Source organism: Penicillium pulvis (genome assembly GCF_028828015.1).
Source record: "Penicillium pulvis strain IBT 33274 chromosome Unknown scaffold_8_segment0_segment0, whole genome shotgun sequence".
Taxonomy (NCBI): domain Eukaryota; kingdom Fungi; phylum Ascomycota; class Eurotiomycetes; order Eurotiales; family Aspergillaceae; genus Penicillium; species Penicillium pulvis.
Window position 1 is genome coordinate 1,684,226 of NW_026643080.1, and position 21,121 is coordinate 1,705,346.

The 21,121-nt window shown below is 49.0% G+C and overlaps 7 protein-coding genes across 7 annotated transcripts; 4 read left to right on the plus strand and 3 right to left on the minus strand.

The window, feature by feature from the left end:
* Positions 1 to 242: 242 nt before the first annotated feature.
* N7503_010044 (Rer1 family protein) lies at positions 243 to 1,114 on the plus strand (the record flags this gene model as incomplete). Its single annotated transcript, XM_057069590.1, has 3 exons — positions 243 to 371; positions 465 to 582; positions 735 to 1,114. The coding sequence occupies exons 1-3, from the start codon at positions 303 to 305 to the stop codon at positions 1,112 to 1,114; spliced, it is 567 nt and encodes a 188-aa protein (XP_056916201.1). The 5' UTR covers positions 243 to 302.
* Positions 1,115 to 1,813: 699 nt separating this feature from the next.
* On the minus strand, positions 1,814 to 4,665 carry N7503_010045 (uncharacterized protein; the record flags this gene model as incomplete). Its single annotated transcript, XM_057069591.1, has 8 exons — positions 1,814 to 1,964; positions 2,022 to 2,363; positions 2,415 to 3,696; positions 3,748 to 3,822; positions 3,879 to 4,138; positions 4,197 to 4,213; positions 4,266 to 4,397; positions 4,453 to 4,665. 8 exons carry the CDS (start codon positions 4,663 to 4,665, stop codon positions 1,814 to 1,816), a joined length of 2,472 nt encoding a protein of 823 aa, XP_056916202.1.
* A 3,309-nt stretch (positions 4,666 to 7,974) lies between these two features.
* On the plus strand, positions 7,975 to 8,294 carry N7503_010046 (uncharacterized protein; the record flags this gene model as incomplete). Its single annotated transcript, XM_057069592.1, has 2 exons — positions 7,975 to 8,060; positions 8,093 to 8,294. 2 exons carry the CDS (start codon positions 7,975 to 7,977, stop codon positions 8,292 to 8,294), a joined length of 288 nt encoding a protein of 95 aa, XP_056916203.1.
* Positions 8,295 to 9,271: 977 nt separating this feature from the next.
* N7503_010047 (uncharacterized protein) lies at positions 9,272 to 10,713 on the plus strand (the record flags this gene model as incomplete). The annotated part of the gene is made up of 3 exons (XM_057069593.1): positions 9,272 to 9,462; positions 9,526 to 9,899; positions 9,953 to 10,713. The coding sequence occupies 3 exons, from the start codon at positions 9,272 to 9,274 to the stop codon at positions 10,711 to 10,713; spliced, it is 1,326 nt and encodes a 441-aa protein (XP_056916204.1).
* A 1,445-nt stretch (positions 10,714 to 12,158) lies between these two features.
* Positions 12,159 to 13,726, minus strand: N7503_010048 (zinc-dependent alcohol dehydrogenase; the record flags this gene model as incomplete). Its single annotated transcript, XM_057069594.1, has 9 exons — positions 12,159 to 12,340; positions 12,392 to 12,669; positions 12,728 to 12,778; positions 12,837 to 12,930; positions 12,983 to 13,063; positions 13,136 to 13,157; positions 13,223 to 13,304; positions 13,375 to 13,426; positions 13,495 to 13,726. The coding sequence occupies 9 exons, from the start codon at positions 13,724 to 13,726 to the stop codon at positions 12,159 to 12,161; spliced, it is 1,074 nt and encodes a 357-aa protein (XP_056916205.1).
* A 544-nt stretch (positions 13,727 to 14,270) lies between these two features.
* On the minus strand, positions 14,271 to 15,116 carry N7503_010049 (ADP-ribosylation factor family protein; the record flags this gene model as incomplete). The annotated part of the gene is made up of 5 exons (XM_057069595.1): positions 14,271 to 14,300; positions 14,359 to 14,682; positions 14,742 to 14,825; positions 14,906 to 14,944; positions 15,042 to 15,116. The coding sequence occupies 5 exons, from the start codon at positions 15,114 to 15,116 to the stop codon at positions 14,271 to 14,273; spliced, it is 552 nt and encodes a 183-aa protein (XP_056916206.1).
* A 547-nt stretch (positions 15,117 to 15,663) lies between these two features.
* Positions 15,664 to 21,027, plus strand: N7503_010050 (uncharacterized protein; the record flags this gene model as incomplete). The annotated part of the gene is made up of 8 exons (XM_057069596.1): positions 15,664 to 15,703; positions 15,778 to 15,856; positions 15,929 to 16,331; positions 16,392 to 17,928; positions 18,355 to 18,420; positions 18,479 to 18,529; positions 18,586 to 19,776; positions 19,841 to 21,027. The coding sequence occupies 8 exons, from the start codon at positions 15,664 to 15,666 to the stop codon at positions 21,025 to 21,027; spliced, it is 4,554 nt and encodes a 1,517-aa protein (XP_056916207.1).
* Between the last annotated feature and the right edge of the window lie 94 nt (positions 21,028 to 21,121).

Here is a 21,121-nt window from a genome sequence, read left to right on the forward strand (position 1 = left end):
GATCTATATCAACATCATAACTACCAGCTTCGCGTGCTTAAACAGGAAGGCGGTCAGCACTCCAATTCATGTGTCTTGGTGACTAAGCTACTGTCTGCATTCAACACATTACATAATCAAACATAGCATAGCCACAAGTCACATGAGATGTCAGTGGCTGCCGCCTGGGGTCATCGCAACGCTGATTGGTGCACATCCAGGGGACACTTTGCGTCTGTTTTCCAGAAACAACGCATTCAGCATTGCGATCTGCGACTTCCATCGGGCTTCTACTTTTCTCCCCTACACACCTCCCCGCAAAAATGGATGTTCCTGAGCCAGACCAGTCGCCCTTCACTGCGGTGACCGCCCACACATCTAAACTGACCAGAGTGAGTGTTCATGAGGGGCTTGCCTCCCCGGACCCCGGAGGTCCCAGTATCCCGCAGACGAAACACCTGAGTACTAACGCGAGACTGTAACAGCACTACCAAGCTTATCTCGATGCCTCGACTCCCTATGCCACCTACCGCTGGGTCGGATCCGCAGTTCTGCTGTTGATGTTCTTCCTGCGTATCGTCTTCGCGCAAGGATGGTATATCGGTACGTTTCTCCTCGTTTGCCATTGATGGAAGGAAACCATTGCGACGACTCTCCGCTTGCGATAAGAGGGATTGCTTCTATATGGCAATGGCAAACACGAAAATTACACACAACCAAGAACCAAAAGCTAATAACGAATTGCATATCAACAGTCGCCTACACACTCGGCATCTACCTCCTGAACCTGTTCCTCGCCTTCCTGACTCCTAAATTCGACCCCTCCCTCACCCAAGATGAAGGACTCGAAGACGGCGATGCTGGTCCCAGCCTTCCCAGCAAGTCAGACGACGAGTTCCGGCCCTTCATCCGCCGTCTCCCCGAATTCAAGTTCTGGCACTCGGCCACCCGCGCCATCACCATCGGCTTCGTATGCAGCTGGTTCTCCATGTTCGATATCCCAGTCTTCTGGCCCGTCCTGGTTGTATACTGGATCATCCTCTTCGTCTTGACGATGCGTCGCCAGATTCAGCACATGATCAAGTACCGTTACGTGCCTTTCTCTTTTGGCAAGACTCGTTACGGACGGTCATAAAGCAGAAACGAAGCGAACTTTTCTTATTGCATGACTCCGGTTTAATGTTCTGCTAAATCTCCTTAATTGACTCCTCTTTACGCGCCTCTGCGGTTCAATTACACATGGGAAACCTAAAACCTATTGGGCCAAAAGAGGTGTTGTCATTGGTTATGTGTGTATGTGTCCTGAAAGCTACTGCTTTCTTACGGATGAGACGTGATGGATATCATGAGCGATTGAGCGTGGGTACGAAAAGGACGTTTGGGTGTCGGCCTTGTCTTGATGAAATCCTGTAATCCATATTCTCTACGAGAGGCGCTGTTCTGTTTTTCATCTGTTATTATCTGTGCGTGTTCTTCTTAGCTTTCATCTGTGAAATATGATTATTAGACTTGAGCCTAGTAAATACTGGCTTACAATGTTGGATTTGAATTTTTGATGATATTGCTTTGTTTTCGTTGCTAAGTACTCAACTGCATTCTATTCGTATATTTGAACGAATGATCTGATACTGGCTAATACATAAAAGAGCTATCTATTCTCTTTTTGAGACGCTTCTATTCACAGGAACCATTCGTAAAGATCAAATTTTGGGATATCAGCCTCGGCGCCACACTCGCCATAAACCCGTATGTGCGGTAACAATAAAATCAAGCTCAAAACAGAAGGGGTAGTCATTAAAAAATAAGAAAGAGGTCATGGAAGTCAGGCGTAAGTTTAGATCTGTAGGTCCTCAACGCTAGTTGAGCGCTTCACTGTCGCGGCAGCGATGTCACTGAGGGAGAGCGCGGAAATTGTACGACCGTTCTTGGGACGGACGGCGTCCTCCTGCTTTGTGCAGATCCAGGTGGAGGCATACATGTTGACACTGGTCATATATTAGTTTGGATCTGAAAAAGATAAAGAGGTCGAACTTAGTACTTACCGGTCAATGCATGTGCCGGGGAAGCGGGCGCCAACACGGCGAGCTGTAAAACCGTTCTGCTCGAAGTGTTTGATGTACCAGGGATCGATGCTGGCGGAACGAAGGAGGATACGGCCGCCGACCTTGAGAGCGTGGTTGAGACGACGGGCCTGAGCGGCTGCTGCGTCTTCGGTGGGGTCGAACCAGTCCATGGAGTCCATAACCACAGCGATAGTCAATGTACCAGGCTTGATGCGGTTGATCACTTCATTGATTTCGTCGGTGTGAATGCGAAGACCATCGAAGGCACCGGGTGTTGAAAGCTTGACGTGGGCTTGAGGAGACAGGTAAGTCGGGTGGCATCTGAGGTAGGTTAGTTTTCAATTCCATGTATGCGTTTTAGGTGTTACTGACCTGCGCGAGAACTTCCCCTGGAGGCAAAGGTAGTAGAAGTAGTTGTCGTTGCTGAGAAGGGTGTCCTTGACCACGGGATCAAGAGTGTCCACGACATATTCCCAGATCGACTGGCCGCTGACATCCTTGCTCTGCTTCATGTCGGAGTTCAATCCGTTACGCTTGAAGAAGTCATCCACAATCATATTGCGCTGGTTACGGGGCACACCGGCAGCCTTCCACGCGAACCACTCGGTGCTCACGACGGCCCAATTCAACGGCTTGCTGAGGAGAATCTTGCGGACACGCGGCCAAATTTCACGCTGCTCTGCCAGGGTCTGTGCCTCGCACATCTTGCGGATCTCGCCTTCCAGTCCAAACATCTTAGCAAGGTAACGAACCATGCGAATGGCGTGGCGTGAGCCACCGGTCTCATAGAGACCGGCTCCAGACTTGGATGTGAAAACATGGCTGTGCTCGAGCCAGTACTGGAATGCCTGGCTAGACAGGTGAGGACTCATTTTGGAGATAAGCAGCTCGCGGAACTGGGGGTGCTTGCCCTCGCCGAATATCTTCCATGTGTCGCGGTGGCCCAGGGCAAGGTAGCTGGCTACCTTCAGCTCCAGGAGATGATTCTGGTTAGGGTTCAAGTCAACCGCATGCACACGTCGGGGATTCTTCTGGAGGTAGTCGAGGATGTTGTCACCAGCACTAGTGATAGCCAGGATCACATCGTCGGGACCAATGTTCAAAAGGCGGTGGTCGACACGCGGGTCTTCCCAGGTGAAGGCATAGATGTACTCATTTTGGAACTGGGTGTGCTTTGGGAGCATGTCGTTGTAGTGGATTCGGTAGTGGTGGTTCTGGTAGAAAGAAGATGGGAGAGGCAGGTTCGCACTGAGGTTGATAACAGCAGACTCGTAGGCCTTTGAGCGAATCTCGCTAGTGCTCTGCTCGACGGCCTGGCTGATTTCCGACTGGTGGTTTGCAGGGGACAGGTAAGGAGACTCGGTGAACGAGGCATCGAGCTTCTCGATGGCAGCTTGGCTGGACGGGGTGGCAGCGATCTCTTTAGGGCAACCAACAAAGATGTAGTAGGGAATACCACCTAGAAGATAATTGCGGTCGCTGGCCGAGATCACGGTTCCGAACTTGTACTCAAGGTAGTCACGACGAGCAGCTTCCAGACTAACACGGTCAAAATCGAACCATGCGCGCCAGAAGACACGGCCGAGCCAGTTAACGTGACGGTTGAAGGCACCACCAGTGTAGTTGCGGGAGGACACATCCACGATGCTTTGAACTATCCTGGCTGTTAATTGACAAACACCTAGCACCTTCTGCAATTACGTACCATAGAAGTCGCAAACACCGAGAACACCAGTAGGAGTGAGGCGCGAGGTCAAAGAGTCCACAACACTGTAGTAGTCTAGAAGATGTTAAGATCAGATCAGATTTCCATGAATTTTGAGTACCTTCTCATACCTGGAATCATGGAAAGACTGTAGCTCATGGTGATCACGTCGGCGCGATCGGTTGTAGCAGCACTCTTCCGCGGTTCGGCTTGTCGCTCGGGCAGCTGGAAAGATCGGGCATCCTGGCAAAGGACAGTGACGTTCTTCCATCCAAGGCGCTCAAAGCGTTTGCGAGCAACATCACAGAGCGAGGGCGAGAGATCCACAATGTAGACTTGATCGAAGAACTTTTCCACGGGAACGAAAGCTGACATGGCCTCGACATTGTATCTGCGAACGCCACCTGGTTAGTCTTGATCTTCAAGAAATGTCTCTTCACTGTTCCTACCCAGTGCCGCCGCCGACCTAAGATTCGGTTAGCTTTTGACGCGGCGGATTTTGAAGTCCCAAAACTCACATCCACCCAGACTGCCTTTCCAGCCTTGATCTCTTTGCTCTCAACCTTATGCTTTAACTGCGCCGCCACGAGACCCAGCATATCCTCGCGACCTTGGAGAAGACGGCGACGAGTCGCATCGTAGACAGTGGCCTGTACCAGGTGAGCTTTCTGTTCCAGTTTCATTGTTGCTTGGAGGGGGGCGCACCTGTGTTCTGTAGAAGCTCTCCAGCGCATCCTGTTGACCCGATCCGGACTTGTCGTGAGGCTTCAGGAAGTTCGCGTAGATAAATTTCACGTAAGTCAATGGACCCTGGTCCATGTTTACCTTGACTTGCTGGAACGAAATGAGGAGGACCAATGCAACGAGGGCAAATACCAGGAGCGCAGCTCCGCCGATGTAGAGATGTAACCAGTCCATATTGAAGTGAGGCACACGAAATAGTTGTGTGAAGAAAGCAGCGGGGGAGCACGAGGGAAAGATTCATATACAACGCCTGTCCGAAAACGCCGATAGCATGCGCCCCATCACGAGGGGAAGCGCATCGACCACATCCTATCACCATAACACATGGGTGGGGAGGCCATGAGACCGAAATTGGCGGGGTTTAGACGAAGCAGCTACGGAGGGCAAGTGGCAAGTACTCGGAACATACAATCGACGGCAAAGTACTATAGTCTGGGGAAGTCACCACTACCTCTGTAGTTTCCACTATTGAAGAAGGATCCGCTTGAGGGTACTATGGATCACCCCAAACGGATCGACACCCGAGTTCATCCATTTGATTAATGCGTTATCAAAGCGGGGCACCTGATTGCAGGCGAAGTGCATATGTTTGGGACATTTATTGGAGAAGGTAATACAACTTTAAGAGGAATTGGCTTTAACCTCCCTGCAGTAGTTCCGATAATCGGGGCCACTTAGAGCTCACAGTGCCCGCATGTGTCGTTGGACCAGGGCTCCACTGGGGATACCGGAGCCCTTCACGCCGGCCCGTGGGGCCATCGATGAGACCCCATAGGCCCGCCCGGCATCACCAATCAGCGTCCCGATCGTCGGCACATTGGGGCTTCCCCGGGTTTGAATGGGATCTTCTAAACCACGCGTTAAAAATGGTGGTTGTTTTCGGCTCTAATTTAGATTCACTCTGAGAGCACGTAATGATTCATGATTAATGCCCATTGGTCACTCGCCTATTGGTACCTCCCTTATCAACCCGAATATGGCTTTGGGCGGCAGCACGATATACTAAGGCACGGTTGCAGGTACCGAGATTCTTGCCTAACTTCATGTCCCTGGCCCCGTCGGAGTTCCTTTCTCTCATATTAAATCTGGAGATGGAAGACGAGTTCTTCAAGTCCTTCGCTTATATGACCTCTCAGATCAAGGAAATCTAAAATCAAGGGTATGGTGACACGATACTGGCGTCAAATTCCTCCAGTAATGTCAAGGCGAGAAGTAAGAGGGGGACCTTTATCCATGGATGCCGCTTACCCACTTTCAACGCGCCACTTTGCGTCCCCGAGGTCGTCGTCTGTCTCCCTATAAATAGTCGCCTAACATCCGCTCCATCCGCTGATCTCTTCTTTCATAAAATTACTTTGCATTAGTCCCATGTAGTCTTTAGATAGATATATTGTGGCAGGAACCCCATCAATAACGTACGCGTACATAATCAGTAGTGTAGATGCCCATATCTTATAGGACCTCTTAGTTCATTCAAGTAGACTTTAGCGTAGGGTAAAGTAGGCTCCCGAGTCACTCCGCAGGTGCGATGATTATAAACGATCACCTGGCTTTTCCTAAGGATCAACTACCAGGTGAGTAAATTCAGTCATGAGGCTACCAGCTTCAGGGCTTACATAGATGACCTCCTAATTTCAGCTGGGAATATGTCTCCTGATGCAGATGCTCAGGTATGAGGAATCTAAATTAAGACTAAAAGACCTTTGTTACTTGGGTACGTGAGTTTTTTGTTTTGAATTAGGCGCATTTATGGAATTTCCTCTAGACTTCCCACGATTGAAATAAATACAAAGCAGTGAGATGGTACAGTATCTAGTCATGTTTTTTATCTCCAGTAAAGCGACATTTTGACTTTTAAGTTAGAAGAGTAAATGCTTAAACATCGATCGTAATCTCCACTGGCCGTGAGTCATAAAATTGATTAATCTTCCCTTTTCCTTTCTCTTAGACTTGTTCATTTCCAAAGACCTTTGTCACTTGCGTCGCTGCTTTTTCTTGGTGTAATCTGTTTACTTGATTGGCTGACCTGTCAAAGAAATTGGTCCCCTAGGCCACCCTACAGCTTCGTACCATCTACAAAAGAGCTCTCCTGTATCTGGCTGTTATCTCTTTCCCTCATATCACACCTCATAGTCATCATATGATCCTTTGCTCTCTACTATCACCTAGACCATACGATCCACCACTTCCAACCAGCCTCAAAGATGAGTCACTTCGACCCTAAGCCCTCGTCCCATCGTGAGCAAACTCTATGTATGGATCTTAATTTCTCTTCAGGGCAACCAAGTACTAAACAATGATTTTAGCAAACCTTCGTTTCCTACTCGGAGGTGAGATTGATATCCTAACCTGTGACGGAGACGATGGCTGCGTAATCGCATTGGCATATATGTTATTGCGACATAGAGGTGAACACGTCAAGGTCATGCAAACATACGGTGCGGATACGGAGAAGGCACTCAAGGCGTTACATGATATGTCATGCAAGCGTATTGCGGAGATTTCCGCTCATTGCAGCTATCCATTGCGTCCTGAGCATTTAGCCAATCGCTATGAAGTAATGGCTATTTAATTAAGCCAAACTTCAGACTGAGTAAGCTTGACGGCTCCAGATCATCTTGTATTGAGCAATATGCCTCTCCCTCAGAGGGAAGCCCGACTCTTCAAGTGAATTATGGCCTTCAATTGGCGAAGTTCAATTGGCGAAGAGGGTATGAAGAACATCTCTTTCAGAATTTGACATGATCTTTCTATGGAAATCATGCTATATACTCTATGTATCTCCAGGATATAGTGAGTTTTAAACAACATACCCACTAGATATTCCGCAACCCGTATTAACTTCTTCAACCTCGACTACCTCGCACGTCGGTGAGAAGGCTTGCTCAGGGCTTCTGCTGCTTTGAGTTATGCTCATGCGATCTTCTGTTTTGAAGCAGAGTTAAAAGAAATGTGATTTAGCTTTGACAATCGAAGTGAGGTGCAGAATAAGCGACAAGTGAGGTAGATTGGATTCTTGTTATGACAGCTATTTCCTGGGTTCATTTTATACATCTCATTTACCATATTACATATTCATCATCCATGGATGCATCTCCCACTTTTCATATCTCTAATTCATCATATATATATCCCTAGGTCACATCGTTCTCAGCTCTTTATGGACGCCGTGGCGTATGACTTTTCCTTTCATCGGTCATTCACGGATGGTTTATACAAATCATTCGCTTGCTCAGTTTCTATTCCTACAAAGATGACGGAGGTGATAACTAGGGGTACCAGAACCCTCCGCAGATCACTCATCCTCTTCAATCCTACTCTAATGCCATGGTCAGAAACACAGCCAAATAACCCAAGAGATTCACGAGCACTACCAATCAGCTGCAAACAATCAGAGTACGGATCCCATTTTCCGATTCTCCTCCATCCTGAGGTCGCCAATACTATCACCTCCATTGACTTAGATGTCGGAACGATATCGACATGAGCCCAACCCTAGCGGAGTCGCCAAGTTTCAGGGTGGCCGCTGAGCAAGCTCGCACCACCACCGAAGCGGACATCCAAAAGGTGTGTGCGTCATACTTGCTGTTGGAAATAACAGTTGCTCAGAAGATGGCCGAGTATGGAGCGGCAATTCGAAGCTTGAAGTCAGGCCAGCCCACATCGGCGACCCGGAAATGGGCCAGCTACAGAACTCCACAACTTTGGAGGGCCAGCAAGCGGGGTGGACACAGAGTCTCGAAGCTCTCGTGGCTGGAGATATGAGCCTAGAGGAGGAGACCGCGACTCTGAGAGAGGTATGAGCGCTTAAAGGAATCGAACGCAAACCTGGCGCAGAAATGCACGGGCTGAGAAGCAATTATCGAGCGTCTAGCAGAGAGACCACGGGCCTCGAGAGAGATACCACACACCTGAGGCATTATCGCACATATCGGGGCAACCATCTTTCTCATCGCCATCGATTGGGCTGGGTTGAGATACTGTTTATTATGGCCAATGGTAAGTCTACGACTATCGGGAAACGTTGACCTACTGTATAGAGCTAATCAAGTAAGCCAGGGTACTCGCCTACCTCGCCTCCGTCGAGTCCCAGCTTGTTGTCCGACTCTGCGCCCAACTCTCTAGCCTTTACTGTAAAACTCCCAGGCCATGAGCATCATGTGCATTGTGATGTAAGCGAAGAGCAGAGGTGACGTAGCATCTATGGCAAAATTGAAGTTGCTACTCTGGCTTGCTAGTTTTATCTCTTTATCTTGCAGCTTACATGCATTTGTTATCAGTCAACAAAACATGTATGCTGACGAGTGGCTCCAGGAAGTCAGAGAATAACTAACGGGGTACAGTATGGATTAATATCGATAAACTATCTATCCGGTAGTACAAAGATAAATAAACGACTATATTCTGTTGAGTGATTGAAAATGTCTACTCCAATTAAGGCGTGATTTTGATATTTCATCAAAAAGCTTAGCCAATTGGTTGCCGCGCATGTTCGACGCTAGTCTCCAACGCCAGAACGCAGGACTCGGCTTCATTGGCTCCGTGTGGCGGGTTTAGCTCCAGCTTACAAACCAAAAATCAATTTTCAGCCAATTGCTGTATATCCATGGATTCAGATCATTGGGGGAATATCTTGCTTATTATATCGCCTGAAGTCCAAGGCCGAAACGCCGAAGGCGATAGCGCGAGCCTCGGTGTATTATTGGATTATTCATCTTAATATAAGTATATGTTCTCCTAGCTATCGCGGTTTCCGAGCTTCTGATCATATAAAATTATAATGTCTATTCGTTCGGAGAAAAGAAGCGCCATAATGGCAAATCCTCTAGCAGAGCCGGTGGGTGAGACCGAAATATCTGATGCTGAGAAACAAACACCTAAAAAGCCCGAGGCCCCTCCTCCTCCACCTAACGGAGGAGCTATCGCCTGGCTTCAGGTTGCTGGTGCTTTTTTTATGTTTTTCAACTCTTGGTAAGTTTGTTACAAAAACTTTCTTTCGGGTGTCATGGAACCCATCTAACAAATTACTCCTAGGGGCGTCGTTAACACATTTGGTGTGTTCCAAAGCTACTATGAAGATGTTCTTCTTTCCAATTATTCTGCCTCTTCCATCTCTTGGATCGGTACTGTCCAGGGGTTCCTTCTCTTCCTCGTCGGCGTGATTGTAGGCCCAGTGTTCGACAGGGGCTATCTCAAAAGCCTCATTATCATTGGATCGTTCTTCGTTGTGTTTGGTTTGATGATGACCTCGTTGTCGACTGAATACTATCAGGTCTTTCTTGCTCACGGTATCTCCGTTGGCATTGGATGTGCATTCCTCTTCCTGCCAAGCATAGCTGTCGTCGCTACCTATTTTACTTCGCGGCGCGCATTGGCAATGGGAATCACTGCTTCTGGTGGTAGTATTGGTAAGTGATCTTTAAAAGATCCCGCTGAACAGTGGTGCTAATACTCGTTTTAGGCTCTGTGATTTACCCTATAGTATTTCACAAACTCATCGGTCCCCTTGGCTTTGGCTGGACCACTCGCATAATTGCATTTATCGCACTGGCAGGCCAGGTTTTCGCCTGGGCCGTAATGAAACGTCTTCTACCGCCTCCGAAACAGGCGCGGTCACTTCTTGACCTCGGCGCATTCCGAGAACCACAATTCCTCGTCTTTTGTTTTGCACTATTTTTCTCCTTTGTGGGGCTATACTTCCCTTTCTTCTATCTACCGAGCTTCTTCTCCTCTTCTCTCCATGCGAGCTCCAACATATCCTTCTATATAATCGCCATTTTGAATGCTTCCTCCGTGTTCGGACGGATCACGCCTGGCTTACTCGCTGATCGTATCGGTTCTTTGAACACAATCATTCCTATCAGTCTGATTGCTTCGGTCTTGTCATTCTCGTGGATCGCCATTCACAATGAAGCTGGTGCGATTGTTTTTGCGTGTCTTTATGGTTATGCATCTGGAGCAATCGTCTCCTTGCCACCTACCATAATTGCAAGACTAAGCCCTAACATGGCTACTGTGGGGACCCGCATGGGGATGTGCTTCACCTTTGCCGGCACCGGTCTGCTTATTGGCAATCCTATTGCAGGTGCTTTGCTGGACTTAGAGAGCGCGATGTTCTGGAAAGCTCAGATTTTTACGGCTGTCATGGTAGTAACGGGATCGGCCTTTTTCATGGTATTGCGTCTGATGAAGTGGAGAGAAGGTGCAGGATGGAAGATTTGAGTGAATCATATGGATGCATAAAATAGATACTGCAGCCTGATTATAGGTCTGCGCGAGCATGGTAGGCGCTTTTCGCAACCCACATACAGCACGAATCAATTTCTTTTTGGGATAGGCAGTCGAATCGTATAGAGAGCAAAAAATATGGATCAGGATATGACTCGTTAAATAAAAAAAGAAATTGGACGAAATCAATCCTGATGGTTCCAGACGGGGTGAACCATTTCTTTTTCTTTCCTAATCATCCTCACATTCTTCCCCACTCTTTTTGTTACCCTCTAACACCCAAATAACTGGTACCTCTTACATGTACAGTATTCCCTTAAAGGCCTTAACTTATGAAAAAAAACCTTATCTATCGTCTCTCAATACCCTGTAGAATGTTTTCCCACCTCTTCAAACTATCCTCCCTCCAGACCACTTCCCTCTTATAATACTCTTCGAACTCCGGCACACTCCCATCGAGCACAAAAAAGCTTCGTTTACTTCTCGTATAGATGTGCACATCCGGCTGCACCTTCCACGCCTGATCAAGTGTACCCACCTTGACACACTTAACAAGAGATCCCGCACCACCATAGAGCGACCAAACAGCCACACCACAAGTAGGGCACCTAGCCAGATCTTGTCATTTGCCAGACTCAGAAGGGACGGTGACTAGCTCCGGGTCGACGATATGGCCTATTGCAGGGACGAGCGTTGGACCGGCTGGTTTAGCGGGTGAATTGATTGATGCTGGGATCTTGCCGATGGTTGACGGAAGCCCTGTTACCATGTTTGATTCGACTTGGAGGTTTATGGCGAATGCAGAGCCGCTTTCGCGTTGACAGGCTGTGCAGTGGCAGCAATGAACTATGAAGGGGCGGGTTTCGACGCGGTAACGGATTAGACCGCAGGCGCAACCTCCCTCTAAGGGGTAGATGGACTCCTGGTCAATATTCATCTTCTTTGAAAGATGACGATTTTGAAATGAACCAGACTGCAGAGCTGGGGAGTTTACAGGAGTAAGTTCTCCTCATGCTTGGATCTATGCCCGCTCCACCGATAATCTGACTCATCAACCTACCCCTCCGTGTCTCTTCCTGTGTTATCTTGCCCTATCTCCTCTTCCCTTTTTAATGAGCTTGTGAGTCAGAACATGTCACAGAATACGTAGGGCACCTGATAACACTCCATGTCCATATGGCAGCAGCCATTGAATTCAGAGAAAGAACATCTTTCATACGTTATCATTATATTGGGCCTGAACTTGCCCAATCTTGAAAGAAACATTATTAGTGTCAAGTTGTTGCTGTCATCATACTGAACCCCTTCTCTATTGCTGCCCCTCGACACCGAACTCTCTTCCAACTCTACTTCCATGACATAGTTCACAGATTTCCAGCAATAAAGCAGCAAGATCGATAACATAATAGAATTTGTTTTTGACACCTCGGATGACTCTATCAAGGGATCCTCAAAACAGCTCTTCCTTCAATCTCAGACCGTTCAAGTCGCTGCAAAACATTGACGATATCCTGCAGATGAAAAATCTCGATATGTGCCTTCACATCGCCTTTAACTGCCATAGCCAATAGTTCATCCATTTCCTGAGCGGTCCCCGCGGAGTTCCCGACAATTGTAAGGCCTGTAATGTTCGCCAAAAGCATGTTAGCAACTTCGTTTATACAGTACGAACTAAGCATTATTCGATAATCACCTTTGACTATCATTTCGAAAGGGGTGGCAGGGAGGCGGAATGGAACATGGGGTATTCCCACGCAAACTAGAGTACCCAGTGGCCGAAGCATTTGCAAGCTTTGCTGGTAAGCTGCCTCCGCATTGGCAGTACAAATCACAGCGTGGACACCCAAGCCGGATGTGACCGACTTGGCACCTTCAACTATATTCACCTCGCGGAAGTCCAAGAATTCAGTGGCCCCGAGGGACAAACAAAGGTCTTTCTTTTTAACACCCCTGCTATTGGTCAGTATCCGCCTAAGCATTTGCGGAAATCACATTTATAAGCACTCACGTATCTATTGCAAGAACTTTCAGTCCCTGTTTGGCCGCAATCTGGATGCCCCTGCCCATTTTTGTCAGTGCTGACAACAGGTTTAATAGAACATGCTGGAGCTGCATACATATGACCCAAGCCTCCACCGGCACCAATAATAGCAAGCCAGTTGCCAGGCCGGGCCCTGGCTTTCTTGATTGAAGAGTACATCGCAATGCCAGCTAGACTATGTCAACGAAAACAGTCACAGATTGAATGCCTTGATAAGCATACCACAGAGAAGAGGGGCCGCCAAATCCGGAGAGAGTCCCGGTGGAATTATCGTGGCGTGAATAGCTGGACTAACGATGTATTCTTCATAAACCATTCAGTATTTGACTTCAATGACGGTGCTTCAGGCCGTTCCAGGGATATGTATATACGCACGTTGAAATGTACCCGGAACATTCTGTGAAAGGTAAATTAGCGTAAAAACTTGGCACACAGGTGCAGTAACAATAAGCAATAACTAACCGCACCGGCATTCCTTTGCTTAGGGCATGCTGTATGATTGACCTCACAGATCTCGCACTCGAGACAAGAGCTGTACAGCCATCTGGAGAATTGCGTTAATCCACAACTAGGTTCTGGAGGTATATACGTCCAAGGGACTCTCCTAAACATACCTGATCCCCACTACTTGACCCATCCATTGAGTGTCAACGAGGCCATCCCCAACTAAAAACAGGAATTAGTACTAGCTTCTTAACTATAACCGAACAGGTCAATGAATCGTGATTTCTCACCTGCGACCACTCTTCCCACTCCTTCGTGACCCGCCACATCAGTCTTCATAGGTGTATCGCCTCGAATGCTGTGAACATCAGAATGACAGACCCCCGAGAAGTCCAATTTTACCAGGACCTCTCCAGCCCCCGGCGTTGGCACTGAATATGTGTCGCTGATTTGCACATCTGAAACATCTTTCCCTCCAGATGCGGGGATCACAGCTGCAATCTGGGTAGCTGGAATAGACATGTTGATCTGTTAGTTCTGGCGGATGCAAGTTGACAGCTGGGTGTTTGCGCTGTTATGCTTTCGAATGCAGGGGCAACTTCAAGATGAATGACAAAGGAATATGTCCAACCGTTGCAACTACCACATGTGTTAGTTGGGGTGGTCGTATCTTAGATGCGGGGGAGTGCATGCCTTATCTCGGAAGATAGGAACCGATATGCCGTTTGATGCTTTGGCCGATGTGCAAATCTTATTGATAATGTCGATTCACACCTGGTCATGCCCTGGCCTGTTTACAAGGGGGTTTTCTCAACAATAAAATATGTTCAGAACCGATCCCACGGCAGTTTCATTAAACTATTATCTTTAAACAACCGTAAGACGCTGATACCCCAAATCATGTAGCAATATAAGACATGGACTCTGCCGGTCTGAGCAGAGCCGAAGAAAAAAGAAACATCACAACCCCCGAATGCAGCAGAACGGCCGGCCAGTCGCGTAAGCAAGCCGAGGTCTAAGGTATATCACAGATCAAAATCTATCGCCCGACATCAAAAATAGTGTTTCATGACTGTTGCTCGGCCTGGATAGTTTGCTAAAAAAGAAGATATATCGTTAGTGTTCGGACAGCCCTATGAATCAGGAATACCAACCACCAGCCAGTCCATGCCCTCGTCAATACCCTTGCCATCAATGGCAGAGCAGGCGACAATGCTCCAGTTCCGATCACGCAATTCCCCCAATTTCAAGGCCTCTGAGATCTCACCGGCACCCTTAGCACCGGGTTGATCCTGCTTGTTGGCAAACACTAGCAGAGATGCGTCACGAAGTTCCTCTTCGTTCAACATAGCTGCCAACTCATCTGCTGCGGTTCCCAGACGCTCGATATCTGTGGAATCGATGACAAAAATGACAGCTGCTGTGTTGGCGTAGTAACACCGCCAGTATGGACGAATGGATGTTTGGCCACCGAGATCCTATAGTTCCCAGTGGTCAGTGGGGTTCAAAGTCATGGTAACCAGACCGAAGCACATACCCAAACATTGAAGTTTAGATTTTTATATGTCACGGACTCGACGTTAAAGCCGATGGTAGGAATGGTGGTGACGACTTCACCGATCTAGAGAAACGCAAATTGTTAGCACTCCCGAACGCGTCTAGCCCGATGCGCGGGGCTTTATCCAGATCATGTGTGCGTACCTTAAGTCTGTAGAGAAGAGTGGTCTTGCCGGCATTATCCTGGATTGAAAGAAGTCAATCAGTCATGAGTTTCGATCATTGGGCGCAATAGGCGCCGCAGGTGCGCCCTTCCCCGCGACAGATGGAATGCACGTACGAGACCAAGGATGAGGATTCGGATCTCCTTTTTGGCCCAAATAAGAGATGCTAGACGAGATAATGTGCCTCCCATGGTGATATGTAGTAGCTACGAAGTGGTTGAATTGGTGTCTTTGATCGCGATTCCAACGAGGGCGGAGCCGGAGGTTTGAGGTTATTGCGCGGGCTGGTGGAGGAAAGGGAAGTTCGAGTGCGAAGACAGAAGTGAATGAGCTTTGATTACCCAACTCAAACGAAGTCCAATCAGTGACAAAGAAGTGTTTGGTTAAGTGGACAGGAGAGTGGTGGTGGTAACCGCATCGGAGTTGTTTGAGCAATCGGCCTGTGCGTGTGGGCGGTCAATCGTCAAGCTGAATGGCGCTTCTAGACTGTCCCGAACAAGCTTCCCACTTTCCCGGGACTCCGTGCTAAACTCCTCCATTGTCTTTCAAACCGCCCTCTACTTCTATTTCTTCCAATACAGCCCTTGGAACTACGTTCAATTAGGCGATCAGTCCTAGCGACCAGCCCTCTATTGAGTGCTCATATCTCGGAGATAGTGAGCCCACCTATTTGCGCGCTCCCTAGATTCAACCAGACCCCCGATTCAAAGAACCAGACAGTCGCAAACAGCGCCCATCATGGTGGGAAAGAAATCGGGCAAGGCCCTTCGGGACGAAGGTGAGTGACCATGGATATATGATCTAAATGAGCCAAATTGGTAAAGACTAGAGAGACTGACGATAAATTACCAGGTCTGGAGCGGACGGACAACAACATGGACCTCTCCAGCTGGCCGCAAGTCCCGGCAATCAACCAGAAGAACTACTATACGTACGTTCCCGTATTAGTCTTATTTGTTCCATGAACCACAAGTTTCAATGCTGATTACTTTCTTCTGCTCAGCGACTATCTTAAGCGTGACGATCAGTACCTGGCATTCAGATTGCAAAACGAAGAAGCGAGGACGAAAATGACCAAGTCCGCGAAGGATCGAGATCGCGCCCTTGCAATGGCAAAGACCAATGAGACGGAGGCGGAGGCCGAAGCAGACGGCGATGCCAATATGGAGGATGCGGAGGAGGAGACACCTGCCGAGACAGTGGGGTCGAAAGTCATTGTCATTCATATTGGTAGCCAAAATCTGCGCATAGGACTGTCGAGCGATGCCTTGCCGAAAACAGTACCGATGGTGATCGCGAGGAAAGCGAAAACAAGCGAGAGCGAAGACCAAGAGGAGCCCAACCCGAAACGGCAAAAGCGAGATGATGGAACATTTGAAGAGCCGGAGCAGTTGTTTGGACCAGATGTGAGCTTGTCACTTGTACTACGTGGCGGATACTGAGACCAGTTGCTAATAACCGAATAGTGGTCTGCTCACTTTAACAAGATGTCGGCCGAACTGAAAGTGCATATGCGCCAGAACAAGCGAAGGATGCTGCCCAACTCCAAGGAAATGGTGGTGAATTTCAACAGAAGGACCGTTCCCGAGACAATTTCTGAGCATAATGATCCAATGCGCATTGAATGGACCGAATTATCAAATCCACCACCAGAGTACATTGTCGGGCAGCCCGCTTTGAGGGTCCCAGACTCATCAACCCCTCGTTACAAACTCTACTGGCCGTTCCAGAATGGATGCTGTAACGAGAGGGATTACGCAAGCAAGCGAATGTTGTTCTTGGATATCTCTTTGATTCTTGAAGACGCTATCAAGACCCAACTTGGCCTGACTAGCAAGAAAGATTGGCCCCAGTATTCCTGCGTCTTTGTCATCCCCGATCTCTACGAAAAGTCGTACGTCACCCAGGTACTGGAGATGTTGATGCGGGAGTTCGCATTTGCCCGAGTATGTTTCATCCAGGAGAGTCTTGCTGCAACCTTCGGTGCTGGGTTTACCTCAGCTTGCGTGGTTGATATTGGAGCACAGAAAACATCCATTTGCTGTGTGGAAGAAGGCATGTGTGTGGAGAACTCTCGAGTCAATTTGAAAATGGGTGGTCGAGATGTCACCGAAACGTTCATTAGAATGATGCTCCATGACCATTTCCCCTACGCAGATATTGACCTATGGCGGAGATATGACTTCTTATTAGCAGAAGAGCTTAAAAAGAACATGTGCACAATGAACGAAGCCAGTGTTTCCCCCCAGGTCTTTGACTTCCACCTCCGGGTAGCTGGGCAAGACACACAGAAGCACACCTTCAAAGCCTTTGACGAGGTGCATCTGGCACCAATGGGTTTCTTTGAGCCAAGCATTTTTGACAATTCACAGAAGCTCGTAGGCCGGCGCAGGCTGATCGGCCGTTCTGTTGATATCTATGATGGGCAATCAAATGACCCTGTTTCTGCCGCGCAAACTGAAATCCTGACTGCCCTCGCTCCCCAACGTCCTAAGGCAAATGGCGACTCACAATCGATCCCGGCCGATGTACAAGCAACGCCCAGCAAGCCTCAGCATCCCAGTGCATTGGGCCGAGTCCAAGAACAAGAAGCTACGCCCCATTCTTCCGCCCCGGGCTCACCAGCACCGGAGGCGGCTGGTACTCCCCAGGCTAATAGCAATCCTGTTACTGCCCAGTCATCTCGTGCCGCAATTGAATATCACGACGATGTGTTACCTGTCTATGCTTTGGATAATGCCATTTTGACTTCTATCGCGCATGCTGCTCGTTCGGATGAGAAGAAGATGCGGGACTTTATTGGAGGTATCATGGTTGTTGGTGGAGGCACTTTGACTAGCGGGTTTCACCTGTTCCTTGAAGAACGTCTTCAAACCTTACGTCCTGGATTTGCTAAAGAGATCATGATTGGCGTCCCACCCAGAGATTTAGATCCACAGGTGGTCGTATGGAAGGGTGCAAGTATCTTTGGAAAGCTCAGTGGAACGAATGATAGTTGGATCGGTCAGTTAGAGTATGATCGACTGGGCCACAGACTGATGGCGTACAAGTGCATGTGGGCGTACTGAATATGAAAGTCTATTACTTATGCGATAGGAGTTTATGGAAATAATGTGTTCAATCTTATTCAACCAGGTTTTGAAAGACTAGTTAACTTCCACTGCAAGGTCACTAAAACCATTGTATTCCTCATTGGTTGGCTTTCTGCCTCTCCTCACCTTCGGGAAATACTTCTTCCGAGCAGGCATCCTCAGTCCACACGTGACCTTCATCAGCGCACGTGACCCCAAATCAACATCCCAAGTCTGGTAGGCGGTGCCTGGAGGCATTATGGCGGATGGTAAGTGGAAGATGTCGCGCTTCTTCAATCCCAATCAATATCCAGGGGAATTGTCCGTGAAGCTTGGGCTGAATAAACAAATAACACAGGGTACTCTCCTACGTCTCCCCCCTCGAGCAGTCCCAGCTTGCTATCCGACTCTCCTGCTAGCACCGGTTTGTCCCCCACCTGTCAATTGGAGAAAGCTGGCCATTGATGCTAAATGAATTACAGGTCATTTTCAGTGGCGCAATCCTGACGTTCGATCTACCACTCCCTCTAACAGTTAGTTTCTAGAATTGGCCCCGCTTCGATCCGGCACTTATTGAATTTTCGCATAGCTCCGAACCTAGCGCTTCCAGGCCCAAGCTCCTCTCAAAACCCTCCCGTAATCCAAGACGAAGACACTGAAACGCCTCGCAAGGAAGAAGAAAGTCCCGCTGGAGATACTACAGCTTCCTCTGACAGCGGCTATCCTTTTGACTACGATCGTGCGTTAGCTGTTGACATTGACGAGCTCTGGGCTTTTCACGCCGCGTCCAATCAAATCCCAGACGCAGACGGCCGGATTCCTACTCACCTCGACGTCACTCCTCCCCGTCAAGCCACAGGGGCAGAGAGGGCTGATTGCCGCCTTGAGGAAGACGAGACACTTGCTCTACGCACTGACGCGTCCACACAGACCAACGAGCTTAAGGAGCTTGAACTGTACTGGAACAGTGTGAACGCTCAAATCAACGAATTTAACGTTTTGTTGAATACCGAAATCCCTGCGAGTCCAACCGCATACGAGGAAGACGACGCAGAAGAGGATAATCTCTCTATAGTCATCGTTGTTTCTATCTTGGTACCCATCCCGAACGAGACCCCCGAATTCGGAAGCGAGGAAGACGCTTTCACCCAATCCACTCGAAGCTCAGCCACTTCAAGCACAAACGGAGAAGACCGGGTTTTCTCTAGCGCTGAAACATCTTCAAGCGCCAGCAGCTCCAACAGCTCCGAGGCTACCTCAAGTTCTGGCAGCTCTCACAACTCTGACGCTAGTTCTGTCGACTCTGCCTCTAGCTTTGACAATTCCGAATCTGACGACGACGAAGACGACGACGACAGCACCGAAAATCACACCGATCACACCACTCCTGACAGTGGATACGGACCAAGCTCTCCTGCTTTCCAGAACCCAGGCTGCTCAAACCCTGGCCCCTCCCATAACACGCAGATACTTGGTAAAAGGCACCGCGGCGATAGCCCTGATAATCACGAGATGTCTTCCAAAATGAAAGAGGAACAGCCCTCTGGGAGCTTCCACCAGGACTACATCGCGTCCTTGCGCTACCGCAATGATCTGCCCCCTCCTGACATGCCCCCAAAGTTTCTTGATATTCCACACGAAGGCCTCAGTCGCTTCCTTACCCCGGGGTTTGCTTCCAACCTTGCACGTCGCGAAGAGCCTAATATTGATGTTGATGCTGAGGGTGGTATGCCTATTGATATGGTCGGTATTCCCGGGCTACACCTCGGAGATGAGAGTGGTAAGTGAACACCCTTTTATCTATCTGCTCAGCAATGGAACCAAGAATTGACACTATCTTAAAGCGATTATGGCACCTGAGAATCCGCAGCCGATCGACCCTGCTGATCTTCCTCTACTCATGCCCCTTGATCAATTGCGCAACCCTGCTCCGAAGAACACCAATGTTAGCTTCCTTCGCCGCACCCAACATATTTCTGTAGAGCGCAATGCTCCTTCGGGATCCGGTACTACTTCTGTGACCACCCAGAGTCGCCCTCTCAAGAAACCAAAGGTTTCAGTCGATGACCCCAAGCACGTCAAGAAGTTGGTGCAGAAGGGCTTCGATGTCGCCTATCCTGAGAGCAAGTACACTGGGGAGGATACAGAGAGCCACATCCGAGGCCTTCCTGCCACTAAGGCCGAGATTGATGCCTGGGCTAACCCAGTGCATCCTGATAATCCGAAGCTCAAGGCTGTTGGCTTATTCGCCGTATTACCAGACCTTGAGGGCTTCACGGATCCTGGAGGCCTGGTCCAATTCAAATTTGACAAAGCACCCGTGTCGGCCGTTGGCGGAAAGCGAGATAAGCGCATGGATGTGGCTCTGTTGCGCCCATCAGCTCCAGAGGACCGTATCTGCGAGGAGCATGCGCAGAAGGTGGCACTTCACAAGGCCAACCCGGAGGTCTACCCGGACCCGGGTCCCATTCCCTGGGATTACGACCTTTTCTTGTCTGAGAAATCAGAGTCAGTAAAGAAGATCGGTATCAGCATGGACCCAAAGAACCCGAATCGGGATAATGAAGAGCTTTTTGCTCACGAAGGCGCCGAAGGCCACAAATTCCACCGATACGACCGGGTTCGCACCTACGCTACGAGTGCTCAAACTCTCAATACCGATCAGAAACAGAGAGATATTGCTCTGACACTGTTTCAGCCAACTGAAGGCGAGACTAAACAGCGAGCTGCTTACTATTACCCCATCCTTGGCAAGACGCGCCTCAAGCCTGAGCGGGCCCGTACCATTGCCCAGGCCGGCTTGGCTCCAACGGCCTCCCAGGTCAAGGAGGACCAAATCGACCAGATGCAGGTCGCTGTCCGGGACCCTGACGAGTCCGAAGTCTATAAGCGGGCTCTCCACCGCGCCAATATCGACCCGGAGTTCGCCAAGACTCTGGGCCCACCCCCCGAGCCCCCGGTTGCTGAGGGCGAAGAAGAGGTGGCCGAGAAGGCCGAGGATGATGAGGATACGCGGATGAGCGATGAGTAAGTCGGGCCGTGGCAGAAGTGGGTGACCAAGAAATGGCCACATTCCTTTGTCACATCGTGTTTGAACAGTGTTTGAATAATGTGATCCGGAGTAC